The sequence below is a fragment of the Hylobates moloch genome, unplaced genomic scaffold (genome assembly GCF_009828535.3).
Source record: "Hylobates moloch isolate HMO894 unplaced genomic scaffold, HMol_V3 SCAFFOLD_15, whole genome shotgun sequence".
In the NCBI taxonomy this organism is placed as follows: Eukaryota; Metazoa; Chordata; class Mammalia; order Primates; family Hylobatidae; genus Hylobates; species Hylobates moloch.
In genome coordinates, this window is record NW_026652290.1 from 8,001,460 (window position 1) to 8,023,304 (window position 21,845).

Sequence of the window (21,845 nt, forward strand, 5' to 3'; positions counted from 1 at the left end):
GATCGTGGCACATAGCCCGGCCCCCCTCCCCAGGCCCCCGGCCCCATAGGCCTCCAGCCACAGCCTGGCTGCTGTCCTCATGTCCTTGGCTCTGGCCTGGTGAAGGCCAAGGGCACTTCAGAACCTCCCTGTGCCTCCATGTGCCAGGCTGGGGCTGGGCATGAGGTCACAGCAGGGGCTGGCAGGTGGCGACCTCTGCCCCTTGACCTGGGATGCTCCAGGTTGAGACGTAGGGTAGCTGCAGTCCCAGCAATGACAAGCTCTGGGTAACCCTGGTGAGTGGACGGCCAAGGGGAGCCCAGCCTCGGTTACTGGGGGGTGGACAGCCTTGACAAACCCAGGAGGTCACTGGAGGAGGAGAAATGCAGGAAGAAGGCAGCTCTCGACAGCGCAGGGGTGCACAGAGCCCTGAAGGAGCCATGTGTAAGGTGCCGAGGGTGTGTGCAGGTGGAGCCTGGTCAGGGAGGCCGCACCAGGACCACCAAAGCAGGTGATACCTGAATGACGTTCCAGGCCAAGGAAGAGAGGACAGAGGCCCGGCCAGGGCTAGACCATAAACCAGGCTGGTGCTGACCACGGCAGAAGGGCAGAAGGTACCCTCCGGCTGTGCGTGGAGAATGGGCAGCAGGGATGAGGGCCTGGGGCCAGGCTGGTGGCACCGGCTGTTCCTGAAGCCTGTCACTCACCTGCATCTGTTCCATCCAGGCGCTGTGGTGGGCAGGACACCAGGATGCCAATGGCTCACTGAGCCGCCAGGGGCACCACTAGGGCTTGGGGACCACGGGACTTGCCGCTGGACATGGGGGTTGAGGATAAGGGAGAGAGAGGCTGAGGCAGCCCTGCATGAGCCCAGCAGGACTGAGGGTCTCGGAGGGTCTGGGCTCTAGGACATGTCCGGGTTACCGTGAGAGGAAGCTCCTTAGGACTGTGAGAGTGGATGGGGCCACCCCAGGCAGGTGTGGGCAGGGAGGAGAGGAGCAGGGATGGGGCCCATACATTGGGCTCAGGAGACGCAGGGAAGCCCCCAAGCTGCAGAAGAGGAGGACACCCAGGACCAGGCAGGGCCTGGAGGCCGGGGCAGCGATGGAGCCTTGCTGGGCCTGCAGGTCCTTGGGGGTTGGCCTGGAGGCCTAGGGAGGGGTTGTGGGGCAGCAGCACACTTTGCTGGTGCCACCTGGGAAGGTGCCCACCCATCTCCAAGGGGCGGGGGAGGAGCTAGTCTGTGCAGTGAGGGTGACACTGTCCCAGTCACCCTCCCCTAGAGAGCAGGGAAGGTCCCGTCACCCCCAGGCACTTGTAGGCCGTGGGGGCTCCCTAGGAGCCGGTGGCCGCCAGTAGGGTCTCACAGGCCAGAGGCCTTTCTCCCTTGCTCCCTGGGCCTGCTCTGTCTCTGGAGGCCCCAGCTGGCAGGGGGACCAATGGGGCCCTCCCTCACCAGCCTCCCAGGTGCTGGTGGCCACCCCTGAGCAGGGGGTTCTGGGGCCCCTGCCTGGGCTGCTCCCCCACTGCTTGGCCCTGCCTCTCAATCTTGGACTTGGGGAGGAGCAGCCAGGACAAAGGGTGCAAAGAGGGGGCTGGGGGGCTGCACTGAAAGGCGGGGGGGCTGCGCTGAGAAGGTGGGCTACAGGTGAGCACGGGCTGCGCTGTTCCCACCCAGCCTTGAGTTCCATCCTTGACTCCTCTCCTTCTACATTCCAGTCCTGCCTCCATGGCAGACCCAGGGCTGACGTGGGCTCCAAGGAGGGCAGAGGAAACCCTGACCCCCCAGCCTCCAGCTCAAGAGGAGGCAGCGGTGGGACACAGGGCAGGAGGCGTGCAGAAAGGGGAAAAACCGCACTCCAGGATGCTGGACGCTGAGGGCCGGGGGTGCTGCCTTTCACAGCAGGTTGGAGGGAACTCTCAGGGCCACACTTTGTCCAGCCTCCAAAAGGCTGAGCCGAGAGGAAAGGGCAGTGTCCCCACCCATCCAGCCACCTGCCACCCCGATCCTGGGACAGAGTTGTCTCTGTTGGCCCAGCCTGGCTTGGATGCCCTAGGCTGGGCTCCATGGCCACCAAGGCTCGGACACCCCAAAACCTTCTTGCCAAGGAAGGCTGTTCCTCCCCCAGTGCCCAGGAGAACTGCCTCCTGCTCCATGCCTACCACTGAGGCCTCCAGCTGATGACCTCCTGGCCTGCTGAGGCCTGAATGTTGGGGCCAAGGGGCTGGGGTAGGGCTCCACTCCACCCCAGGAGTGGGAAGGGGAGACCCAGAGCAACCTCTGGCTTCACAGACAGCCCCTGCCTGGCACACCCACTCCAGCTTAAACATGGAAGCAGGCTGATCACACTGATTTTTGTCCTTAGGAAAGTAACAGATTCCGGCCAGGCATGGTGGCTCATGCCTGTAATCCCAGCACTTTGGGAGGCCAAGGCAGGAGAATCACCTGAGCTCAGGAGTTCAAGACCAGCCTGGCGAATACAGTGAGATCCTGTCTCTATCTAAAAAAAAAAAAAATTTTTTAAGTAAATAAAAAAAGAAAGTAAAGATCTCTTCAACAAATTTGCTGGGACAACTGGATATCCACCTGCAAAAGAATAATGCTGGATCCCTATCTCACACCGTTTATAAGTATTAATGCAAAATAGATCAACAAACTAAACATAAGAGCTAATATCATAAAACTCAGAAGAAAGCATAATTTATTTTATTTATTTATTTATTTATTTATTTATTTATTTATCTATTTATTTATTTATCTATTTATTTACTTTTAGACAGAGTCTCACTCGGTCGCCCACCCAGGCTGGCGTGCAGTGGCGCAATCCCAGCTCATAGCAACCTTTGCCTCCCGGGTTCAAGCAATTCTCGTGCCTCGGCTTCCTGAGTAGCTGGGATTACAAGCGTGCACCACCACACCGGGCTAATTTTTGTATTTTTAGTAGAGACAGGTTTCTACTGGCCAGGCTGGTCTCAAACTCCTGGCCTCAAGTGATTTGCCCACCTTAACCTCCCAAAGTGCTGGGATTACAGGTGTGAGCCACTGTACCCGGCCCAGATTTTTGATATGATACCAAAAACACAAGCAACATAAGAAACAAAGATACAATTTTGTGCATCAAAGGAGAGTGAAGGCAGCCCACAGAATGGGGGAAAATACATATCTGCAGACCATATATCTGTTAAGAGTTTAATACCCAGAACATGTAAAACTCAACAAAGGGCCGGGCACGACAGCTCACACCTGTAATCCCAGCACTTTGGGAGGCTGAGGCAGGCGAATCACTTCAGCTCAGGAGTTCAAAGACCAGCCTGGGCAACATGGTGAAACCCTGTCTGTACAAAAACATACAAAAACATTAGCTGGGTGTGGTGGTGGTGGTGCTCGCCAGTCATCCCAGCTACTTGGGAGGCTGAGGCGGGGGAGGCTCGTGTGAGCCCGGGAGGTGAAGGCTGCAGTGAGCTGAGAATGCACCACTGCACTCCAGCCTGGGCAACAGAGTGAGACCTGTTCCAAACATAAAAGAGAATAAAACTAAATAACAACAACAACAAAAAAGACAACCCAATACCAAAGAAGATACAGAACGGCCAACGGGCTCATGAAAAGATGCTCAACGTCATCAGTCATTAGAGAAATGCAAATCCAACCCATCATGAGATACTACTTCACACCCATGAGCACGGCTTTCACGAAAAACAAACAGGCCTGGTGTGGCAGCACGGGCCTGGAGTCTCACCCAGGCAGGAGGCGGAGGCAGGAGGATCACTTGAGCCCAGGAGGTCCTGCCTGGGCAACATAAGAAGACCCTGGTCTCTGAAAAACAAACACCTCCCAGAAAACCTCCACAGAAAATAACAGGCGCTGGTGCGGATGTGGAGAGACTGGAACCCTTGAACACCCTGCTGAGAATGGAAATGGCCACAGCCTCCGTAGAGAGCAGTGTGGTGGCTCTTCATGGAGAGGAGCGTCGCCCTGGGGCCCCCAACTCCGCTCCTACGTTCATGGAGAGGAGCGTCGCCCTGGGGCCCCCAACTCCGCTCCTACGTTCATGGAGAGGAGCGTCGGCCTGGGACCCCCAACTCTGCTCCTACGTTCACACCAAAGAGAAACGAAGACATCTGTTCACACAAATGCTGGCCCCTGAATGTCCGTGGCACCACTGTTCACAACAGCCAAAAGGTGGAGACGACCCAAATGTCCGTCAACAGGTGAGTGAAGAAACGAAACATGGTCCATCCACACGAGGAAACATTATTGAGCCGTAAAAATGAATGAAGAGGCCGGGTGCGGTGGCTCACTCCTGTTATCCCAGCATTTTGAGAGGTCGAGGCAGGCGGCTCACCTGAGGTCAGGAGTTCGAGACCAGCCTGACCAACACGGTGAAACCCTGTCGCTACTAAAAATACAAAAATTAGCCAGGCGTGGTGGTGGGCACCTGTAATCCAGCTGCTCGGGAGGCTGAGGCAGGAGAATCACTTGAACCGGGGAGGCGGAGGTTGCAATGAGCTGAGATTCAAGCTACCGCACTCCAGCCTGGGCGACAAGAGCGAGACTCCGTCTCAAAAAAAAAAAAAAAGGAATGAAGCACTGATAGACCTCTCGCATGGATGAACGTGGAAGGAAGACATGATGCTCATAAAGAAGCCGGTCACAAAGGCCACACCCTGCAGGGCTCCATTCACATGAAATGTCCAGGACAGGCCAGTCCACAGACACAGAAAGCAGATGGGTGGATACCAGGGAAGGGGGGCGCTGTGGGAAGGAGGATGGGGAGCAATTACTGAGTGCAGGGTGTTTTTAAGGGGTGATGAAAGTTTTGAAACTAGACAGCTGGTGGTGGGCAACAACGTGAGCATGTCCAGTGCTGCTGAGCTGCCCTCCACAGTAACCGTGTGCTACGAGAGCTCTACCCGAATTAATTAATTATTATTATTATTATTTTTGAGACGGAGTTTCGCTCTTTGTCACCCAGGCTGGAGTACAGTGTCACGATCTCGGCTCACTGCAACCTCCGCCTCCCAGGTTCAAGCGATTTTCCTGTCTCAGTCTCCCGAGTAGCTGGGATTACAGGCGCGTGCCATGATGCCTGGCTAATTTTTATATTTTTGGTAGAGATGGGGTTTCACCCTATTGGCCAGGCTGGTCTCGAACTCCTGACCTCAGGTGATCTGCCCGCCTTGGCCTCTCAAAGTGCTAGGATTACAGGCGTGAGCCACTGTGCCTGGCCTATTTATTTATTTATTTACTTATTTATTTTTTCTTTTTTAGACAGAGTCTTGGTCTGTCACCCAGGCTGGAGTGCAGTGGTATGATCTAGGCTCACTACAGCCTCCACCTCCTGGGTTCAAGTGATTCTCCTGCCCTCCTGCCTCAGCCTCCCGAGTAGTTGGGATTACAGGTGCGCACCACCACGCCTGGCTAATTTTTTGCATTTTTTGGTAGAAATTCGGTTTCACCATGTTGGCCAGGCTGGTCTCAAACTTCTGGCCTCAAGTCATCTGCCAGCCTCAACCTCCCAAAGTGCTGAGATTACCGGTGTGAGCCACCACGCCCAGCCCAATTTATTGATTTTTGTTTTTTGAGACAGGGTCTCACTCTGTCCCAGGCTGGAGGACAGTGGCACGATCTTGGCTCACTGCAGCCTCAAAATCTCGGCCTCAAGCAATTGTCCCACCTCAGCCTCCCAAGTAGCTGGGACTACAGGTGTGCACTGTCATGCCTGGCTAATTTTTCTGTTTTTTGTTTTTGTTTTTTTTTTTTGTAGAGACAGGATTTTAATATGTTGCCCAGGCTGGCCTTGAACTCCTGGGCCCGTGTGATCCACCTGCGTTAGCTCATGAGATCCACCTGCTGAAGTGCTGGGATTACAGACATGAGCCACCGCACCCAGTCCCACCTTGATCTTTAAAAGGAGTGAACAAGTAATACAAAGTCCCTGCTGGTAAAATGGGAAATTTAGGGAAGTGTAAAGGAGGAGATCGAATACAGCCCTACCTGACCCCAGGTGGGTGTGTCCTGGTCTCTGTGCACATGTGTGTTGCCCAGGCTGGTCTCGAACTCCTGGCATCCCAAAGAGATCCTCCTGCCTTGGCCTCCCAACCTGCTGAGATTGCCAGCATGAGTTACTGTGCCAGACCTGGGGGTGATTTTGTAGGCAGCAGTAGAGGATTAACACAGTTTGCAAGTCTGTGGGGAAGGTGGGACTTTGACACCAGAACCTTTTGTCTCCAGGTACAGTAGGGGCCTCCCAGCCCAGTGTCTCCCCCAGAGCCGAGGCTTCACCTCTGCAGATCAGGGTGGGGGTGGCGGGACCTTCCGACACCACTGCCTTGGGAGAGTCCATGCGTAAGCGATAGCCGTGGCTCAGGACCTGCCCAGAATCCTCTGGCATGCTTTTGCTCCTGGCAGCCAGGTCCCACCCCCACCTGGTTACCCCATCTGGATAACAGAAGGTCCTGGAACTACACACAGATGCACCAGCCTCCCCTGGGGTCTGCAGCCCACAGGCAAATCCCTCTGTGCCCCAAGTACCCAGGGAGAGGGTACAGCCCACGCCAAGGCTTGGAGACTGAAGGAGAGCCGAGAGGAGCCACCCGGGAGTATTGTGGTCTGGACAGGCCAGGGCCCCCAGGCCGCTCTCTGGCCCTCCCTGGTCTCTTACCCGCTGTGGCTCTGCAGTCCACACCTGGGACCAGTGCTGGGGTGGCACCTCCTCCCCGTGCACCCTGTCCCTTGCTCCCCCGCCCACCCCACCCACCCTGCCCCTCACCCCCACCCACCCTGCCCACCCTGACCCTGGCCCTCCCTGGCCCACCCTGCCCCTGCCCCCCCCACCCCTGCCCCCCCGGCCCACCCTGCCCCTGCCCTCCCCCACCCACCCTGCCCCTGCCCTCCCCCACCCACCCTGCCCCTCACCCTCCCCCGCCCACCCTGACCCTGGCCCCCCTTGCCCACCCTGCCCCTGGACCTCCCCCCCACCCACCCTGCCCTTCGCCCTGCCCCAAATAGGGAAGGCCAGAGCCAAGCGTGATTGGCTGCTGAGTCTGACCTCTCTGAGGCTTCATCCTCTCATTTATGAAGAGGCAAAGGAGAGCTCCCCAAGAGTGGTCCCACGGTGTGGTGGCGGACGAGCACGGATGTGTCCCTGGTGGAGCAGTGACTCCTAGGCAGAGGCTGCCTGTCCTCAGAGCCTGTGTCCCTAAGAATTTCCCCATGGGCTGGAACCTCAGAGTCCCCACACCACACAGCCCCACACTTGCTGGCACCCACACATGGCTGTCCTGGCAGAGCTCAGTTGAGGGCACCAGGGAAGACGTCAGGAAGACAACAGAGGCCACGCCACCCGGCCCCAGGACACAGCCCACGCCTGACCCGTGGACAGCCAGGGCGTGGGGTAGAGGGAGCATGAACCTGAAGTCTAACACGAGAGCCTGGCCAGTGCTGACAGGACGACAGGAGCAGAACATGGAAGAAAATATGGTTTCTCAATGGGGTTCTGGAAGGACTCTGGGAGGTTTTCAGGGGTGCCCAGGAGGGGAGGATGCACCTAACAGGTGAGAAGGGCTAGAGTTTAAACCCTCCCAAGAGCCACCAGGTGAGCTTTGCTGCACCCACTTTACAGAGCAAGAGACTGAGGTCCGGAGAGGTCCCCACACTTCTTTCCCCACTTGATCACATTCTTGGAATGACCGCCCAGGATCCAATGAGCATTAGTTCTGAATGTTCCAGCAGCATTGACCCTGCCTCAGTTCTGTCTCCCAGTGACAGAGCGAGAGGTCACTGAGGACATCAAGAAGACCTGGCCAGCCCACGACAGCTGCTCTCATCAGACCATGCACACCTACACCCCAACACCTGTGCAGACACCCCTACACCTGTGCAGACGCACCCCTACACCTGTGCACAGACACCTGTGCAGACGCACCCCTACACCCGTGCACAGACACCTGTGCAGACACACCTCTACACCCGTGCACAGATGCACCCCAACACCTGTGCACAGACACACCCTCACTCCCCTGTACATCCCCAACCCCACATCCCGGCACACTCATAACCCTACACCATGCATCATACCCAAACCCCATGACCAACACCCACCATGGGCAGCAGTGTGGTGGGTCAGGCCCCACTGGGCGACGGTGTGGCTTCTCCTGCCCTTTTCACCTCTGCCCCCTGCCTGGGCTGCCACACCCTGGGAAGGCCCAGCAGCAGCCAGGTTAATATGTATTTTTCTGACTTTGGGAGGCCGAGGCAGGTGAATCACAGGGTCAGGAGTTCAAGACCAGCCTGGTCAACATGGTGAAACCCTGTCTCTAGTAAAAATACAAAACATTAGCTGGGCGTAGTGGCAGGTGCCGGTAATCCCAGCTACTCAGGAGGCTGAGGCAGGAGAATCGCTTGAACCTGGAAGGCAGAGGTTGCGGTGACCCAAGAGTGCGTCACTGTACTCCAGCCCGGTGACAGAGTGAGACTCTGTCAAAAAAAAAAAAAAAAAATGTATTTTTCTGTGAGCCTGGACAGGTTCTCTGGGGCGAGTGAAGGGAGGGCGCAGATTTGGGCCATGGTCCTGGGTCTAGGCTGCGTGTGGTGGAGGGCACCAGCCTCCCCTGGCACCATCCTGGCTGCATCCCCCATCCAGCCTGGGCACGTCCCACCACACGCCCCGCATGGGTCTGGAGTCTGGGGAAGGTGTGGCCACAGGTGTGGATTGACAGGCTGTGACAGTTGCGTCAACGGATCCTCTGGGAAGGGAGCTGTAAGGCAGGCAGGGTTAGGAGCTGGGCAGCCCAGGACCCCAGGGAGGCGGGGCTGTGGCTCGGCCGGAATGTCCTTCCCCGTGACTCGGCTTTCTTCCCCTGACCTGGCCAGTCCCGGCCCCAGTCCTGTCCATGGGGCGGCAACTGGTGCTGGGTGGTACGGCCAAGACTGGGGCAGGACAGGGTGGCCCTGCTGGGATCTGGAAAATGGTGTGCGGGGTTCCCAAGGACGCAGGATGTGGGCTCTGTGTGGCTCCCCCGATCCTGAAAGGTTCCCTGGGACCTGAGATCTGGCCCTGATAGGTCCGGGGGCCTGTTCTGCCACCCTCCCTGGGGCAGCGGCTGTGGTGACCCTCAGAAAAAAGCCTCTCCGAATTTCCTAGGTCATTTCAGGACACAGAGGTAGGGACCCTCGGGGCAGCCCATGGGGGAGGAAGCAGATCCCAGCTTCCCCTTCATGTCCGCCCCCTCCCACAAAGGTTGCTCTTGGAAAAGGTGGGACCATGTCCCCCAGGGAGCTTAAGCCTGCCAGGGAGCAGCGTGGGAAGGACCTGGGGGCCAGGCCCCTAGGAGGACATTCCAGGGCCTAGAGGGCCCTGTAGCTGGAAGTGGGAACAAAAGGAAGTTGGGGTAGCTAGGAGCAGGTGGGGACACCTGGGGCTGGGGGAGAAGTCAAGACTGGGGGCTGTGGGGTCACAGGGAGGCGCCCTGTGAAGCTGCTCATTGGCCAGGGTTGGTGCCACCTGTCCACAACCCCACCTCCTTTCCTGCACAAAAGCGCGGCCTGGGCCTGGGGGCTGACCCAGGGCCACTGTGGGGAGCAAGCATTGGAGCCAGGTCTGGGGTGGGTGCTCCCAACACCACCCAGAGTGGAGCTGCAGAGATGCGGACACACGTGGCCTTTCCCACCCCTTCCCGCAGCTCCAGACCCCCAGCGGGCCAGGCGATCGCACCACGGCCAGAGGTGCCTCTCCCCTGCTGCACCACCGCTGTCTCGGACACATCCAGGGTTGTTGAGGGAGGGGCACGCCCCCTCAGAAGGCACCTTACCCGAAACCTGAGTGGTATTCAGTGCCCAGGTGCCCGTGGAGCCCTGTGTCAGATGGAGCCTGGCCACCTGGGCCCTGGTGCCTGGCCTGGAATGCCCCCCGCCACCAACTGTTGGGCCTTTCTAAAAGCTGAGCACTTGGAGGTCAGGGGCACCTCATGCTACCAGAGTGCCAGAATCCTCGGAGAGGGGTCCAGGGTCTCGGAGGCTCTGGCCCCACCCCACAGCGCCCTGTTCTGTCCAGGCCCGGGGTGAGCTGTGCCAGGTGGCCTGCTTGCTAGCTGTGCTGCGCCTTTCCTCTGGGTAACAACCTGGCAGGCCCCCAGCCCCAGCCCCCAGCGGCCATCACATCACCGTGACCACTCTGTGGTCCTACAGTCCTCCCAGTCGAAGTCCACAGACTTGACCTCTCTGCTGGGAGCCAGTGCTGATGAGCCTGCCTGCTCCCCTCCCCTCTGAGGGCACGGAGGCTCCACCCCAGCTCTGGGTGGACAGTCCTGGGGCCCACACCCAGGGGAAGCCATGCCTAAGACGGGGCCAGGCCTCGGGGTCAGAGCCAAACCGCAGGTGCTCCCTGGGACCCCTGGAGGGATGAGTGGGCATCTTCCCAGCTGGGAGAAAACCTGGCCCTGGCAGGGGCGCCCCTTGTTCCTTCAGGAGGCAGGAGGGGGCAGTGAGGTCCCAGGCTCTCCGGCTCTGTCTCCCTCCCCCTGTTGCTGCTCTACGGTGGGGGTTCAGGATTCAGTGATCAGGGCCAAGCTGTAGGCAGACGTGGAAGATGTCTCGGTGGCTTCAGTGGGGGCCCCAAGCTCAGCCGGCAGGCCTGGTGACTCAACAATCCGGATGGGGAGCGCGGTGCCCTCCCTTCCCTGGCAGGCAATACCCCATGGGGGATCCATTCCTGCAGCTGTCCACGGTGCCCCGCACCCCTCTGCTGCTCTCCCTCGCCAGAAACTGACGAATCGCCTGGTGCGGGAAGATGGGAGCACCACCTGCGTCACCCAAGGTGGCTCCACCACCTGCCCTGGGCGGGAACACAGGCCAACTAAGTGCAATCTTTATCCACGAAGTCTGAGGCCCCTCACCACTTGCCGCAGGCCTGTGTTCTGCGCACAGGCGCATGCTCTCATCTTGATGTTTGGGGATGGGGGTGGTTGGGCCCCAGGTGGGGGTGAGGGCCAGACCCAGCCTCTGTGAGTGCCAGTGGGCTCGTAACATTACACAGAAAAAACAGGCGGCCTTACTGGACTTGATGTCCCGGAAGGCTGGGCTGCAGATGGAGAGCCAAGGCCCACACGGCCTCACTGCCAGGGGTGGGCCTCCCCTTGCCCTCTGGAGGGGTCCTCCACCGATACCCACTGCCTCCTTTGTGCAAAGGCACGGGCTTACCAGTGCCTCGGCCTCCTAAGCCCCTGGGTCCAGGAGGGGCCAGTTAAAGCGTTCCTGTGGCCCTGGCGGGGTGGCCCTGATTACTAGACTCCTTGGTCCAGGCCAACAAAGGCCTTACTCCCTGGAGCCATCTCAAACCTCAGCACCCAAAGCGGCCCGTTATTTCCATATTGCAAATGAGAGAAACAGGCTGGGAGAAGCGCCTCACGAGGTCCAGCGGGTGGACAGACCTCGCCTCCCCGAAGGTGGGAGCCGCCCCGGCCTCCACGTCCGGGTTCTGGGCCGCGAGAGGGGCGGGGCAGGGGCGCAGGGCTGGAGTGGGTGGCTTTGTAGGGCCCCGCAGGGCGCGGAGACACTTGGGGAAACGGAAGTTCAGGGAGGGCGAGGCCGTGCCCCAAACCCAGGCAGCGCAGGCCGCGGGCCGCTCCCCGAGCCAGGAAGAGCCGCCGTCCGCACCGGGACCGGGGAGGAAGCGGAGGTCTGAACGGGGACAGGTCGGACGTGGTCTCGGAGAGGGAGGATGCGGGCCCCGGAGCTGAGCCAGGCGGCCGGAACCCCACGGGACCCGTGCGCACCTCCCCACCAAAGGGGCCCCGGCGTTGGGGGGCGAGGGATCGCTGCCCTGGAGGACGTTGGGACCTGCCGCGCTGCGCTCCGAGGCGGGGAAAAGGAGGGAAGGAGCGGCGGGGGGGCGCGAAGCGAGCCTGGACTCCGGGGGAGGCGAGGCCGGGAGGACCCAGTCCCGAGGAGCAGAGGGGGCGGGCCAGCTCCGGGCCGGGGGCGCCGACGGGACTGATTCCGGTTGGGGGGGGGTCCCTGGGCCCGGCGGGGTTGCGGGACGCGCCGTCGGGGAGCTGCGGCCCGGGAGCCCGTCCGGAGGCGGCGCGGGGTCCGGGCGGGGCGCGCAGGGGCGGCGCCAGGCGGTGACGTGCGCGGGGGACGTGCCGCGCCAGCGACCCGAGCACTTAAAGTCGCCCCCGGCGCGGCGCCGGCCAGCAGAGGCGGGCAGAGGCAGCGAGAGGCGGGCTGAGGCGGCCCAGCCGCAGCAGGTAGGCGCGGCCGCGATGCTCGCGCGCGGGCCGGGGCCCAGGAGCTTCCCCGTGCCGGGCAAGGGGGCGGCCTCGGGGTCCGCGCTCTCACCCCCACCCCGCCCACTTTGTCCATCAGGTCCAGGGGCGCCCGTGGCATGGACTAGCTCTCTCGCCACCCGCGCGGGCCCCACCGAGGGCTCCCGAGAGCCAGCCGCGCCCCTCCGCGCCCTCGCATACCTGGCTGCCCAGTCTCCTCTCCCCCAGTCTGGCCCGGCGCCCACCCGTCGGGCTGCCCTCAGGGGCTGGGATCCGGCCAGGAGGTGGCTGCGCCGGCGGCCAAGCCCGGTCCGGCTATAAATAGCTCGGTCCGCGGCGGCGGGGGGCGCCGGCTATATTTGGTGGGGCTGTTCTAGCCCTCTATGGGTGGCCTCCCCGAGGGAGTGGGGAGCACGTGCGTTCGGGCCGTGGCGCTTTCTCCTGTTTGCACCACCCTGAACACTCCCCCGACCCATACCCGCCCTTGGGCAATGACTAACAGCCTGGGACCGTGCAGGGAAGTGGGGGACCCGCTCCAGAGCCAGGCTGGGCTCCCTGGGTTCGCCCTACCTCCACCCCTGGCCCCCAGCCCCAGCTCGTGGGAAAACCAGGCGCAGCCTTTGGTAGCCTCCTACTTCCTAACCCACGCCTCAGTTTCCCTATACGAAAAGTGGGTTGGTCAGGAGCCTCCCTGGGTGTTGGGCCAGTCAAGAGACAGGGGCCGCAGAGTGGAAGGGAAGCCCTTAGCTCCGGCCGGGGCCACCAGGGGTGGCTGGAGTCGGTAAGGGATGATGGGGGGAGCTGAGGGCCCGCTGTCTTCCTCTGTCCCAGAAGCACCGAGCTTCGTGGCCAGAAGGCCTGGGCTGAAAGGGTCCCTCTCCTGGTGATAGCCAGAGTCAGGCCTGCTGGGCGGGAAATGGCAGTTGGCCCACCCCAAGGCCCAAGGGCTTGTCCATGCTGAGTACAAGGGTGGGAGGTCTTGTGTCTGTTGGGGCCAGGGAGTCCAAGATCCCAGCTTCACTGCACAGGCCTGGGAGTCAGGTGGGTGCTGGCCTGCCCGTGCTGGAGGAGGGTCTATTCCGCCAGCGTGGTGTGGAGGAGGCTGGGCTGGACTCCCTCATGGCGGGCAGGAACTGAGGAGGTGCTAGGAGGCCGTGGGGCGGGGGGGGGGTGTCTGCCCCCAGAGAGGCTTTGAGTGCATGGGGGCTCTGCCGTGGCAGGTGCAGAGTCTTTCCTCCAGGGCTCCGTGGTGTGGACAGAGTCTGGGGTGGGCATCTGGAGGCCTGGTCTCAAGGCAGGCTTGGTAATGACCCCATGTGACCTTGGGCAGGGCCCGCCATCCAGGCCACCCAGAAAGCCATGTGGCCTGCACGATCAGGCCAGACCCCACTGACTGGAGCGGGGCACTTTACTTTGGAGGGGCAGCTACCAGAGGGCTCTATGGATCCCAGCCCAGCCATCAGGCCTGACGGGTTCCCCCCCACTGGCCTGCAGTGACCCTTATGCCAGGCTCAGCTGGCTCAGCGGTGGGTCCTGGGGGGACCTGGCAACGTGGGACAGAAGGGCCAGTGCCGCCCCCTCCAGTGAGGTGCCAAATGTGGGCTACACTCTAGGCCCCAGCGGGGGCCTTCCGGGCGGTGGCACAGAGCCATTGGAGGTGCCCGGGTCCTGGCGCAGGGGCGGGGCGGGAGCAGACAGGGCTCGGGGCGTCCTCCCAGCGTCACCTGCCTGAGTCAGTCCCATCTGTGAAATGGGCCACGCCAGGCAGCCGCACGCAACGGAACCGCCGGGCTCCTGCCCCGAGACCCGCAGTTCACGAGTCGACGCCCCCGACCCCCGAGCCGCGCCCACTCATCCCACCTCTGCAGCAAGTGGAGTCGGCCCCGCCCTGTGGCTTCGAGGCGCGGACGCCTGGCGCGGCTCCCGGGCTCCGCTGACCCCGGTGGACCCGCGCGCCGGCAATTACGGTAGCGTCCAGTAGGGCGCCTACTGCGGGCAATACGGGGGCTCCTCCCATGGCGCGGTCACGTCCCCCACGTCCCGCGGCCGGCGGGGCGGGGCGGGGCCGGGCGGAGCATCCTTCCCTCCTCCTCCCCCGGGTGGGCCCCGCCCAGCCCCGACCACCTGCGCCGACCCCCGCCCGCAGAGCCGGGACGCCGGAACCTGCAGGCGCCCTCCAGGCCTCCCTCCGGCCTGGGCGGGGGTTGCGCCGAGGAGGGGCCTCTCCTGGCGAGGGTGGAGTTTTGGGTTCCCCCCCTCCGCCCCCCACCTCCCCCTTTCCTGCCTTCTCCAGGTCTCCACCTTCCCCCCGGGTCCGCTGGGCGGCGGTGGCGCAGGGGGCGCCTCCTGACCCGAGTCCCCTTTCAGCCTTGGCCTTCGGGCACTGGCTTTAGGGTGGAGGGGCGGCCTTGCGGGGTCCAGGAGGCCTCGGAGGTGCGGGACGGCGGCTCTGGTCCAGCTCCAGCCCCCACCACCTCCCGGCCCCAGGGCGGTGATAGCCTTGCGGAGAAGGGGTCTTCAAAGCTCTGAGACCCCGCAGTGCCAGCTCAGGGCTGAAGCCTGCGGCGGCACATGCAGCCTTCCTTTCCCAAGGGGGACTTGCGCCCAGCCCCTCTTGGGGCACCAGTGGGGGCTTCTGGCCCTGGCCCTGGGTGGAAGTGGCCAATCCGCAAATAAGGCCTGTGTCTGCCCCGCCGGCCCCTGCCGTCATGATGTAAGCGGACACAGAGCGGCAGGGCACGGTCGTGCGCGGCGGTCCTGCGGGTGTCAGAGGTGGAGTGCAGGGCCCAGGCTTGGGGCAGCCCCTTGCGCAGCGTCCACCCCCTGCAAGCTCGGCCCCGACACCTTTGCAGGCGCCTGGGGCGGGGCTGCCGGGAGTTGCTCACTGCGCCTTCCTTGTTTGCACAACAGGGACTGCGGGGGAAGAAGGGAACTCAGGGAGGCCCCTCCCCCAGTGCAGCGCCCTCCCGCCCTCGGCACCCCTTGGCAGTCAGGCGCTAGCCACAGAGGGGCCGCTTTCTTGGTCCTCAGGCAGCTCCCTGGGATCTAGGAAGGAAAGGAATTATCCTTTTCCTGCCCCGCCTCCTTCTTGGGCCACAAAGGCAGGGCCAAGGCCCATCCTTCAAGGGCTGGAGTCAATTGGGTAACAGGCCAGGGGCCTGGGGCTCAGGCCACTGCACGGACCCAGGGAACGGGCTGACAGTCCAGCGGAGGCCTCAGCGAGGCGGCGGCGCTGCGCACAAACCTGAGGACCTAGGCGGGTGAGGGGTCTGCAGGTACAGACGCCCGAGGGGAAGCATACGAGGGTGTCCAGTGCCCCCCAAGGAGGTGCGCGAGGTTTCTGGAGAGGTCCCAGAGGAGCAGGCTTGGGCAGCAGGGGTCAGGTTGGGGATCCTCTGTGCATGAGTCCAGGTTGACTCTGCAGGACGGCATTTCGAGCCACCTGGCATGGCGTTCCAAGCCTGTGACGCGGCAGTGCAGGGGTCCGAACTGGCAGGCACCCAGGTCCTGAGGACTTCATGGTCGAGTCCTGGCCTAAAGCCAGGGGTCCTTGCAGACCCCTGCGCCCTGCACCCTTGAGGGAACTGCTGGCAGGAGCCCCTGGCTTGGGAGGGCACATGGCTGTGGGATGCAGGGTCTTCTGCAAGGGACTTCCCCACCCACCTGTGCCCCAGGCCTCCCGCTCAGCTTCCAGCAGCCTGGGGTCGTAGAGCCTTTGGGGGACCTGCTCTCTGGGCAGCCCCCACCTGGGAGATAAGCTTCCTCATCCCAGAGGCCAGGTTATTTCTGGGCGGGTTGGCATGCTTCCTGGGGGGTGGCGGGGGGGGGGGTTGGTAAATGTCAGGGGAAGGCCAGCCTGTGGCGTGTGCCCACGGAGAAGCCAATGCTTGGTGGCTGTGGCGTGTGCTTCAGGCAGGACAGCCCCAGGGTTGTCCCTGGAATACCAGGCAGCCTGTACCGAGTGTGGGCTGTTATTTTGTGCCCCTTCCCCGTACTCCACCTCCCGTGGAATCCCCTGCCCCAAGCTATGTGGGCAGACAGCTGGCTCCAAGTCAGCCCCTGGACACCAGGCTGGAGTGGGAACTCCTGGAGCCATTTCAGCATGGCTGGCACCCCAGGCTGGGTGAGGACAGACGATGGTGCCAGGCTGTGGTCTGGGGGCTTGTCCAAATGCCTCATCTTGACACAGAAGATGGCTCTCCCCACGTGAGCGTCATGCGGAATCCACAAGCACCTCAGGTCTCAGAACATGCTGTACCCTCCTGGCCAGTGAATCCTGGCACCGCCCCAACCCTCTGCCAGCCCTCCTTGACCCTAGTTCAGGGGCGCCGCATCTCCTGAGGGTGGCCACCGTGCCCTGCCTCCCCACACGCCCTCGCCTGTCTCTTGACCCTGGCAGGCTTCAAACGCTGGGTCTGCCTGTGTCTCCGCTCCCCCCCCGCCCCCGTGCAGCCAGGGGGACTCAGAGGCCTTAGTGCTTCTTTGTGTTTTGGAAGGGGAGCCTGGGGTACGCGAAATCTGGCTATTCCTGTTTGTTGTATACACATTTCCTTCCTTGGCCTTGCATGGCCTTTTATTTTAAAAAGTGTAAACCCACAGTCCCAAACCAGCTGGGACCCTGAGGCCGTCAACCCCTCCAGTCTCCCCTGTGACCCGCAGTCTGCGTCCTGTTCCCAGTTTCATTCCTCAAGTGCATATATTTTTAATATCTTGTAATTACCCTGCTGTATACTGTCATCTTAGGGACCTTTTAAACAATACCAGTATGAGCAGGACCTACCCTGCTGCTCAGTGACCCCAGGCAGTGTGTCCTAAGGTGGTATGTCCTCAGGCGTGCCACACTCCTCTGTCCTTCCTGTCCCAGGCACTATGGTGGGGGCATCCGGTGTCCAGGTGCATAGGCAAAAGCTGCTCCCGGGCTTCCCAGAAATGGTTCCGAGGCCTTGGCCCCAGAGAGCCAGTGCAGGTTGGGGGGGTGGACCTCTGGCTCTGTGGGGGGAGGGTCTGTTCTGCTCCAGTGGGCCGCATCTGCCTTGTCATCATCCAGACAGCCACAGCTGGCTCCTGGGTCCCCTCATCAAGCAGCATTTCCCAGTAACAATGACTTCGTGGAACACTTAGGAAGCCCTTAAAAACCATCCTCGGATCTCTGAGGTAGGGACTCCAGGGGGCACAGCACCTGTGGTGGGGATAGTCAGGCTGGATGCGGGGAAGGCCTGGGAGGAGGAGTGAGGAGCCACGCACGGAACTCCTCAGACTCTCCCTGCAAAGGTCCTGGCCCTTGGGCGTGCATTTAGTTACGTGTCTGCCTTAGAGGCAAAGATGAGCCATCGTGGGGGAGCCTCCAGGTCAGGGGTCTGCGGACACGCTTGCAGGAGGAACCCAAGGGGGCGGGGGTGGAGCCCCACAGATTGCATCGTGGGTGGGTGTGCAGCTTGCGCAGCAGGCCTGCTGCTGCCTGCCAGGGCGCTGGTTCACAGCACGGTCCCAGCAGGGAGAGGCTGAGCCGGCTGGACTAGACCACCCAAGATCTCAGGTTGCAATTCCTTGGTGAGGAGAGGACAAGGTGACTTCTGAGTTGGGTGGGGCATGAAGATGGAAGTCTGACTTCGGGTTCCAACTTGACTCAAAACGAGCCGAGCTCCTGGAGTTTACAAAAGGGACGCCAGCTTCAGACATCGTGGGGGCTGGCATGGTTTGCTCTGGTGGGCTGGATGGGAGCCTCCCCAGCCCCTCCTGATTTCAGGCTGCAGCCTGTGGGGTCACTCCAGGCACAGGTGGGGTGAGTCTCTTCTCACTGGAGGAGTCACTGAGCAAACGGGCCGGTGGGAGGCAAGGGGGCAACCAGGGACAAGGGGCCAGCTCTGCCCCCACCCCCACCCCACCCACTCTAATACTGCAGCCCCTGTGCTTCCAACTGCTCCCTCCAGCCTGGTGCCCAGCCCCTCACTGCCAGAGACTGCCCACCGCCTCTTGTGCAAGCTCCTGGCGGGCTCCACTGAAGCCAAAGTGGGCCCTTGGGGGCAGGGGAGCCAGAGCAAGGCACACTCCACCTAGGTTTAGACAGGGAGAGACCTGGAGGACGCCACCCCCAGAGGTCCCGGGGCGAGCTCAGTGCTGGGGACCGGAGGTGGAGTCTGCTGCCAGAATCATGGTGTGCGTGGTCCCTGCCCAGCACTGGTCAGCCAGAGCAAGCCAGGGCAGAAATGACGGCCAGGCCGATGTTCCTGCCGGGGGCTGCTTGTCCCAGGAGGTAATCTGAGTCCTGGCCGAGCCCAAAAAAGCCACTGCCCTTTAGAGCCAGCTGTGTGGGTGCAGGAGGCAGTGTGGAGGGAGTGGGACCCACAGCTGCTAGTCTCCCTCCAAATCCTCCTGCCTCCACCAAGCACCAGGTCAGGGGGCCTCAAGTGCGGGCGCCGGGCAGCTGCCCCTCAGCTGAGCTGCCGGGCCACCCAGCTCGTGTCCCTCCCCTGCCGGGCTGCAGCTGGAATGGTCACCCGGGCAGTCTGAGTCAGCCTGCTTCCTCTCACAGGTGAGGCGGAACCAACCCTCCTGGCCATGGGAGGGGCCGTGGTGGACGAGGGCCCCACAGGCGTCAAGGCCCCCGATGGCGGCTGGGGCTGGGCCGTGCTCTTCGGCTGCTTCATCATCACCGGCTTCTCCTATGCCTTCCCCAAGGCCGTCAGTGTCTTCTTCAAGGAGCTCATGCAGGAGTTTGGGATCGGCTACAGCGACACAGCCTGGATCTCCTCCATCCTGCTGGCCATGCTCTACGGGACAGGTGAGGGTGGCCTCACACCGGGCCCCCTGTCCGGGGCTCTGCCGGCGGATCCTACTGGGTGCAGGAGCCCATGTGTGACTGGGCTCAGCAACAGGGCCTTCCGCCTGCTCCCCAGGGAACCCTGGAGGGAAGCCCTTGGGGCCGGGATCCTGCTGGGCAGCAACATGCTCTCCACCAGGCCAACCCGGGCAGGGCGCGAAGTCCATCCTGGCCCCTGTCCAAACGGGTCGGCTGTATTTATAGACAGTCCCAGAGGACACGGCTCCGGACAGCCGTTCCTGAAAAGATGGCTGTTCCTGAGCTGCAGGGACCCACGGGGCCCAGCAGGCGGCGCTCGCGTGTCATTATGTCCTGCGCTCGGGAGCCTGCCCACAGGGTGCCTCTGGTGCCCCGCGGAGGGAGGGGTGGTGTGGGAAGGGGAGGCCGGCTCCAGGCTGTGAGCTCAGTGGGCTGGCCGGGGCAGAGCTGGCTGCAGGCCCCGCTCCTCTCAGCTGCTGCCCTCCCCAGGTCCGCTCTGCAGCGTGTGCGTGAACCGCTTTGGCTGCCGGCCCGTCATGCTTGTGGGGGGCCTCTTTGCGTCGCTGGGCATGGTGGCTGCGTCCTTTTGCCGGAGCATCATCCAGGTCTACCTCACCACTGGGGTCATCACTGGTGAGTGGGGCCGGCCGGTGGGCTGCAGATGCCAGGAAGGGCAGGGGCCGTGCACTTCTGCTCCTGGGTCCGGGCCTCTGGAGGACAGCAGGATGGGTGGCTGCGGGGTGTCCCGGCCCCACCTCGTTGTCCCCCTCTCGAGTGGGTGGGTGGCAGGGACTCTGCACACTGGGAGCCCGAGCCTGTGGGAACCTGGGGGGCAGAGACGAGGGTCTCGGGCTTTGGGGGCAGCCTTGGGGGGCTCTCACCACATTCCCTTTCCTCCAGGGTTGGGTTTGGCGCTTAACTTCCAGCCCTCGCTTATCATGCTGAACCGCTACTTCAGCAAGCGGCGCCCCATGGCCAACGGGCTGGCGGCAGCAGGTAGCCCCGTCTTCCTGTGTGCCCTGAGCCCGCTGGGGCAGCTGCTGCAGGACCTCTACGGCTGGCGGGGCGGCTTCCTCATTCTGGGCGGCCTGCTGCTCAACTGCTGCGTGTGTGCCGCACTCATGAGGCCCCTGGTGGCCGTGGCCCAGCCGGGCTCGGGGCTGCCGCGATCCTCCCGGCGCCTGCTAGACCTGAGTGTCTTCCGGGACCGCGGCTTCGTGCTGTACGCCGTGGCCGCCTCGGTGATGGTGCTGGGGCTCTTCGTCCCGCCCGTGTTCGTGGTGAGCTACGCCAAGGACCTGGGCGTGCCCGACACCAAGGCCGCCTTCCTGCTCACCGTCCTGGGCTTCATCGACATCTTTGCGCGGCCGGCTGCGGGCTTCGTGGCGGGGCTTGGGAAGGTGCGGCCCTACTCCGTCTACCTCTTCAGCTTCTCCATGTTCTTCAACGGCCTCGCGGACCTGGCGGGCTCTACAGCGGGCGACTACGGCGGCCTCGTGGTCTTCTGCATCTTCTTCGGCATCTCCTACGGCATGGTGGGTGCCCTGCAGTTCGAGGTGCTTATGGCTATTGTGGGCACCCACAAGTTCTCCAGTGCCATAGGTCTGGTGCTGCTGATGGAAGCGGTGGCCGTGCTCATCGGGCCCCCGTCGGGAGGTGAGCGCTGCGCCCCCAGGCAGTTCCCCAAGCCTGCCCTTCCCGTCAAACGCCCGCTTTGCGAGGCAGGGACGCGCACCCCTTGGCAGCCATCCACAGTGTGGGACTCGGAGCTGTAGGGGTGTGCACTGTGCTGGACTGACCCTGATTGTGCTGGGGCCAGCGGGTCTCCATTAGGAGTGGGGTGCTCGGCCGGCACAGTGTGCCCCAGATAGGCAGGGGGCAGCTAGGGGCTGGACCCAGGAGATGGGCAGCTCCTCCAGGCTCTGCCTGGGCACCACGTGGCAGCTCCGGGCAACCCCACAGCCGGTTTTTGTATTTTGGGGCTTCTCCTTTTTGAAGGTTGAGCTAACACGTGAGGGAAATTTCTGATTGGAGCAGCCTTGCCCAGGCTCTGGCTGTCTGGCGAGGGTGTCCTGGGCTTGGGGAGGGCTCCTGTCTTGGAGTCCGCGGTGGCCAGGGCACAGGGCTGGTGCTGAACACAGTAGGGCTTCTGGGGCTGCCAACTGAAAGCCTCAGGGGGACTCTGTGGGGACCAGCGTGACTACTGCCACCAACCAAAGCCCAAACTCCGCAAAGCCACTGCTATTTTTAGCCTCTTAAGTCTTGGTTCCCCTAGGGAGGAGGGAGGGGAGGCTGAGGAGGGAGGATGCCCCCAGCTGGAACACATGGAGGGGAGAGAACACCTCCCAGCCCCACAAGCTCAGAGGCAGACAGGGTGACCCTTGTGTGCTGAGACACGGAGGAGACACAGGCTTGGGTGGAACCCTGGGCCCTGGGGGCAGCCTGCATGAGCGGCTGAGACTGATGGGGTCTTCCTGCAGGCAAGCTCCTGGATGCGACCCACGTCTACAAGTACGTGTTCATCCTGGCGGGGGCCGAGGTGCTCACCTCCTCCCTGATTTTGCTGCTGGGCAACTTCTTCTGCATTAGGAAGAAGCCCAAAGAGCCACAGCCCGAGGTGGCGGCCTCAGAGGAGGAGAAGCTCCACAAGCCTCCTGCAGACTCGGGGGTGGACTTGCGGGAGGTGGAACATTTCCTGAAGGCTGAGCCTGAGAAAAACGGGGAGTTGGTTCACACCCCGGAAACGAGTGTCTGAGTGGCTGGGCGGGGCCAACAGGCACAGGGAGGAGTTACGGAAGCC

The 21,845-nt window shown here is 62.3% G+C and overlaps 1 protein-coding gene across 4 annotated transcripts; it reads left to right on the plus strand.

Annotated features, from left to right (window-relative positions):
- Positions 1 to 11,374: 11,374 nt before the first annotated feature.
- On the plus strand, positions 11,375 to 21,803 carry SLC16A3 (solute carrier family 16 member 3). 4 transcript variants are annotated; one of them, XM_032178401.2, is made up of 5 exons: positions 11,375 to 11,673; positions 18,779 to 19,027; positions 19,535 to 19,678; positions 19,946 to 20,701; positions 21,526 to 21,803. In XM_032178401.2, exons 2-5 carry the CDS (start codon positions 18,805 to 18,807, stop codon positions 21,798 to 21,800), a joined length of 1,398 nt encoding a protein of 465 aa, XP_032034292.1. In that variant the 5' UTR covers positions 11,375 to 11,673; positions 18,779 to 18,804; the 3' UTR covers positions 21,801 to 21,803. The 4 variants fall into 4 exon arrangements, with proteins under 4 accessions (XP_032034292.1, XP_032034291.1, XP_032034290.1 ...); XM_032178400.2 differs by having other exon boundaries at positions 11,375 to 11,657; XM_032178399.3 differs by lacking the exon at positions 11,375 to 11,673 and adding an exon at positions 12,043 to 12,228.
- Positions 21,804 to 21,845: the final 42 nt, after the last annotated feature.

Coding starts and splice junctions, on each gene's coding strand:
- SLC16A3 (XM_032178401.2), top strand. CDS start 18,805: ATGGGAGGGGCCGTGGTGGACGAGGGCCCCACAGGCGTCAAGGCCCCC. Junction 19,028..19,534: donor GGCCATGCTCTACGGGACAG/GTGAGGGTGGCC, acceptor TGCCCTCCCCAG/GTCCGCTCTGCAGCGTGTGC. Junction 20,702..21,525: donor CATCGGGCCCCCGTCGGGAG/GTGAGCGCTGCG, acceptor GTCTTCCTGCAG/GCAAGCTCCTGGATGCGACC.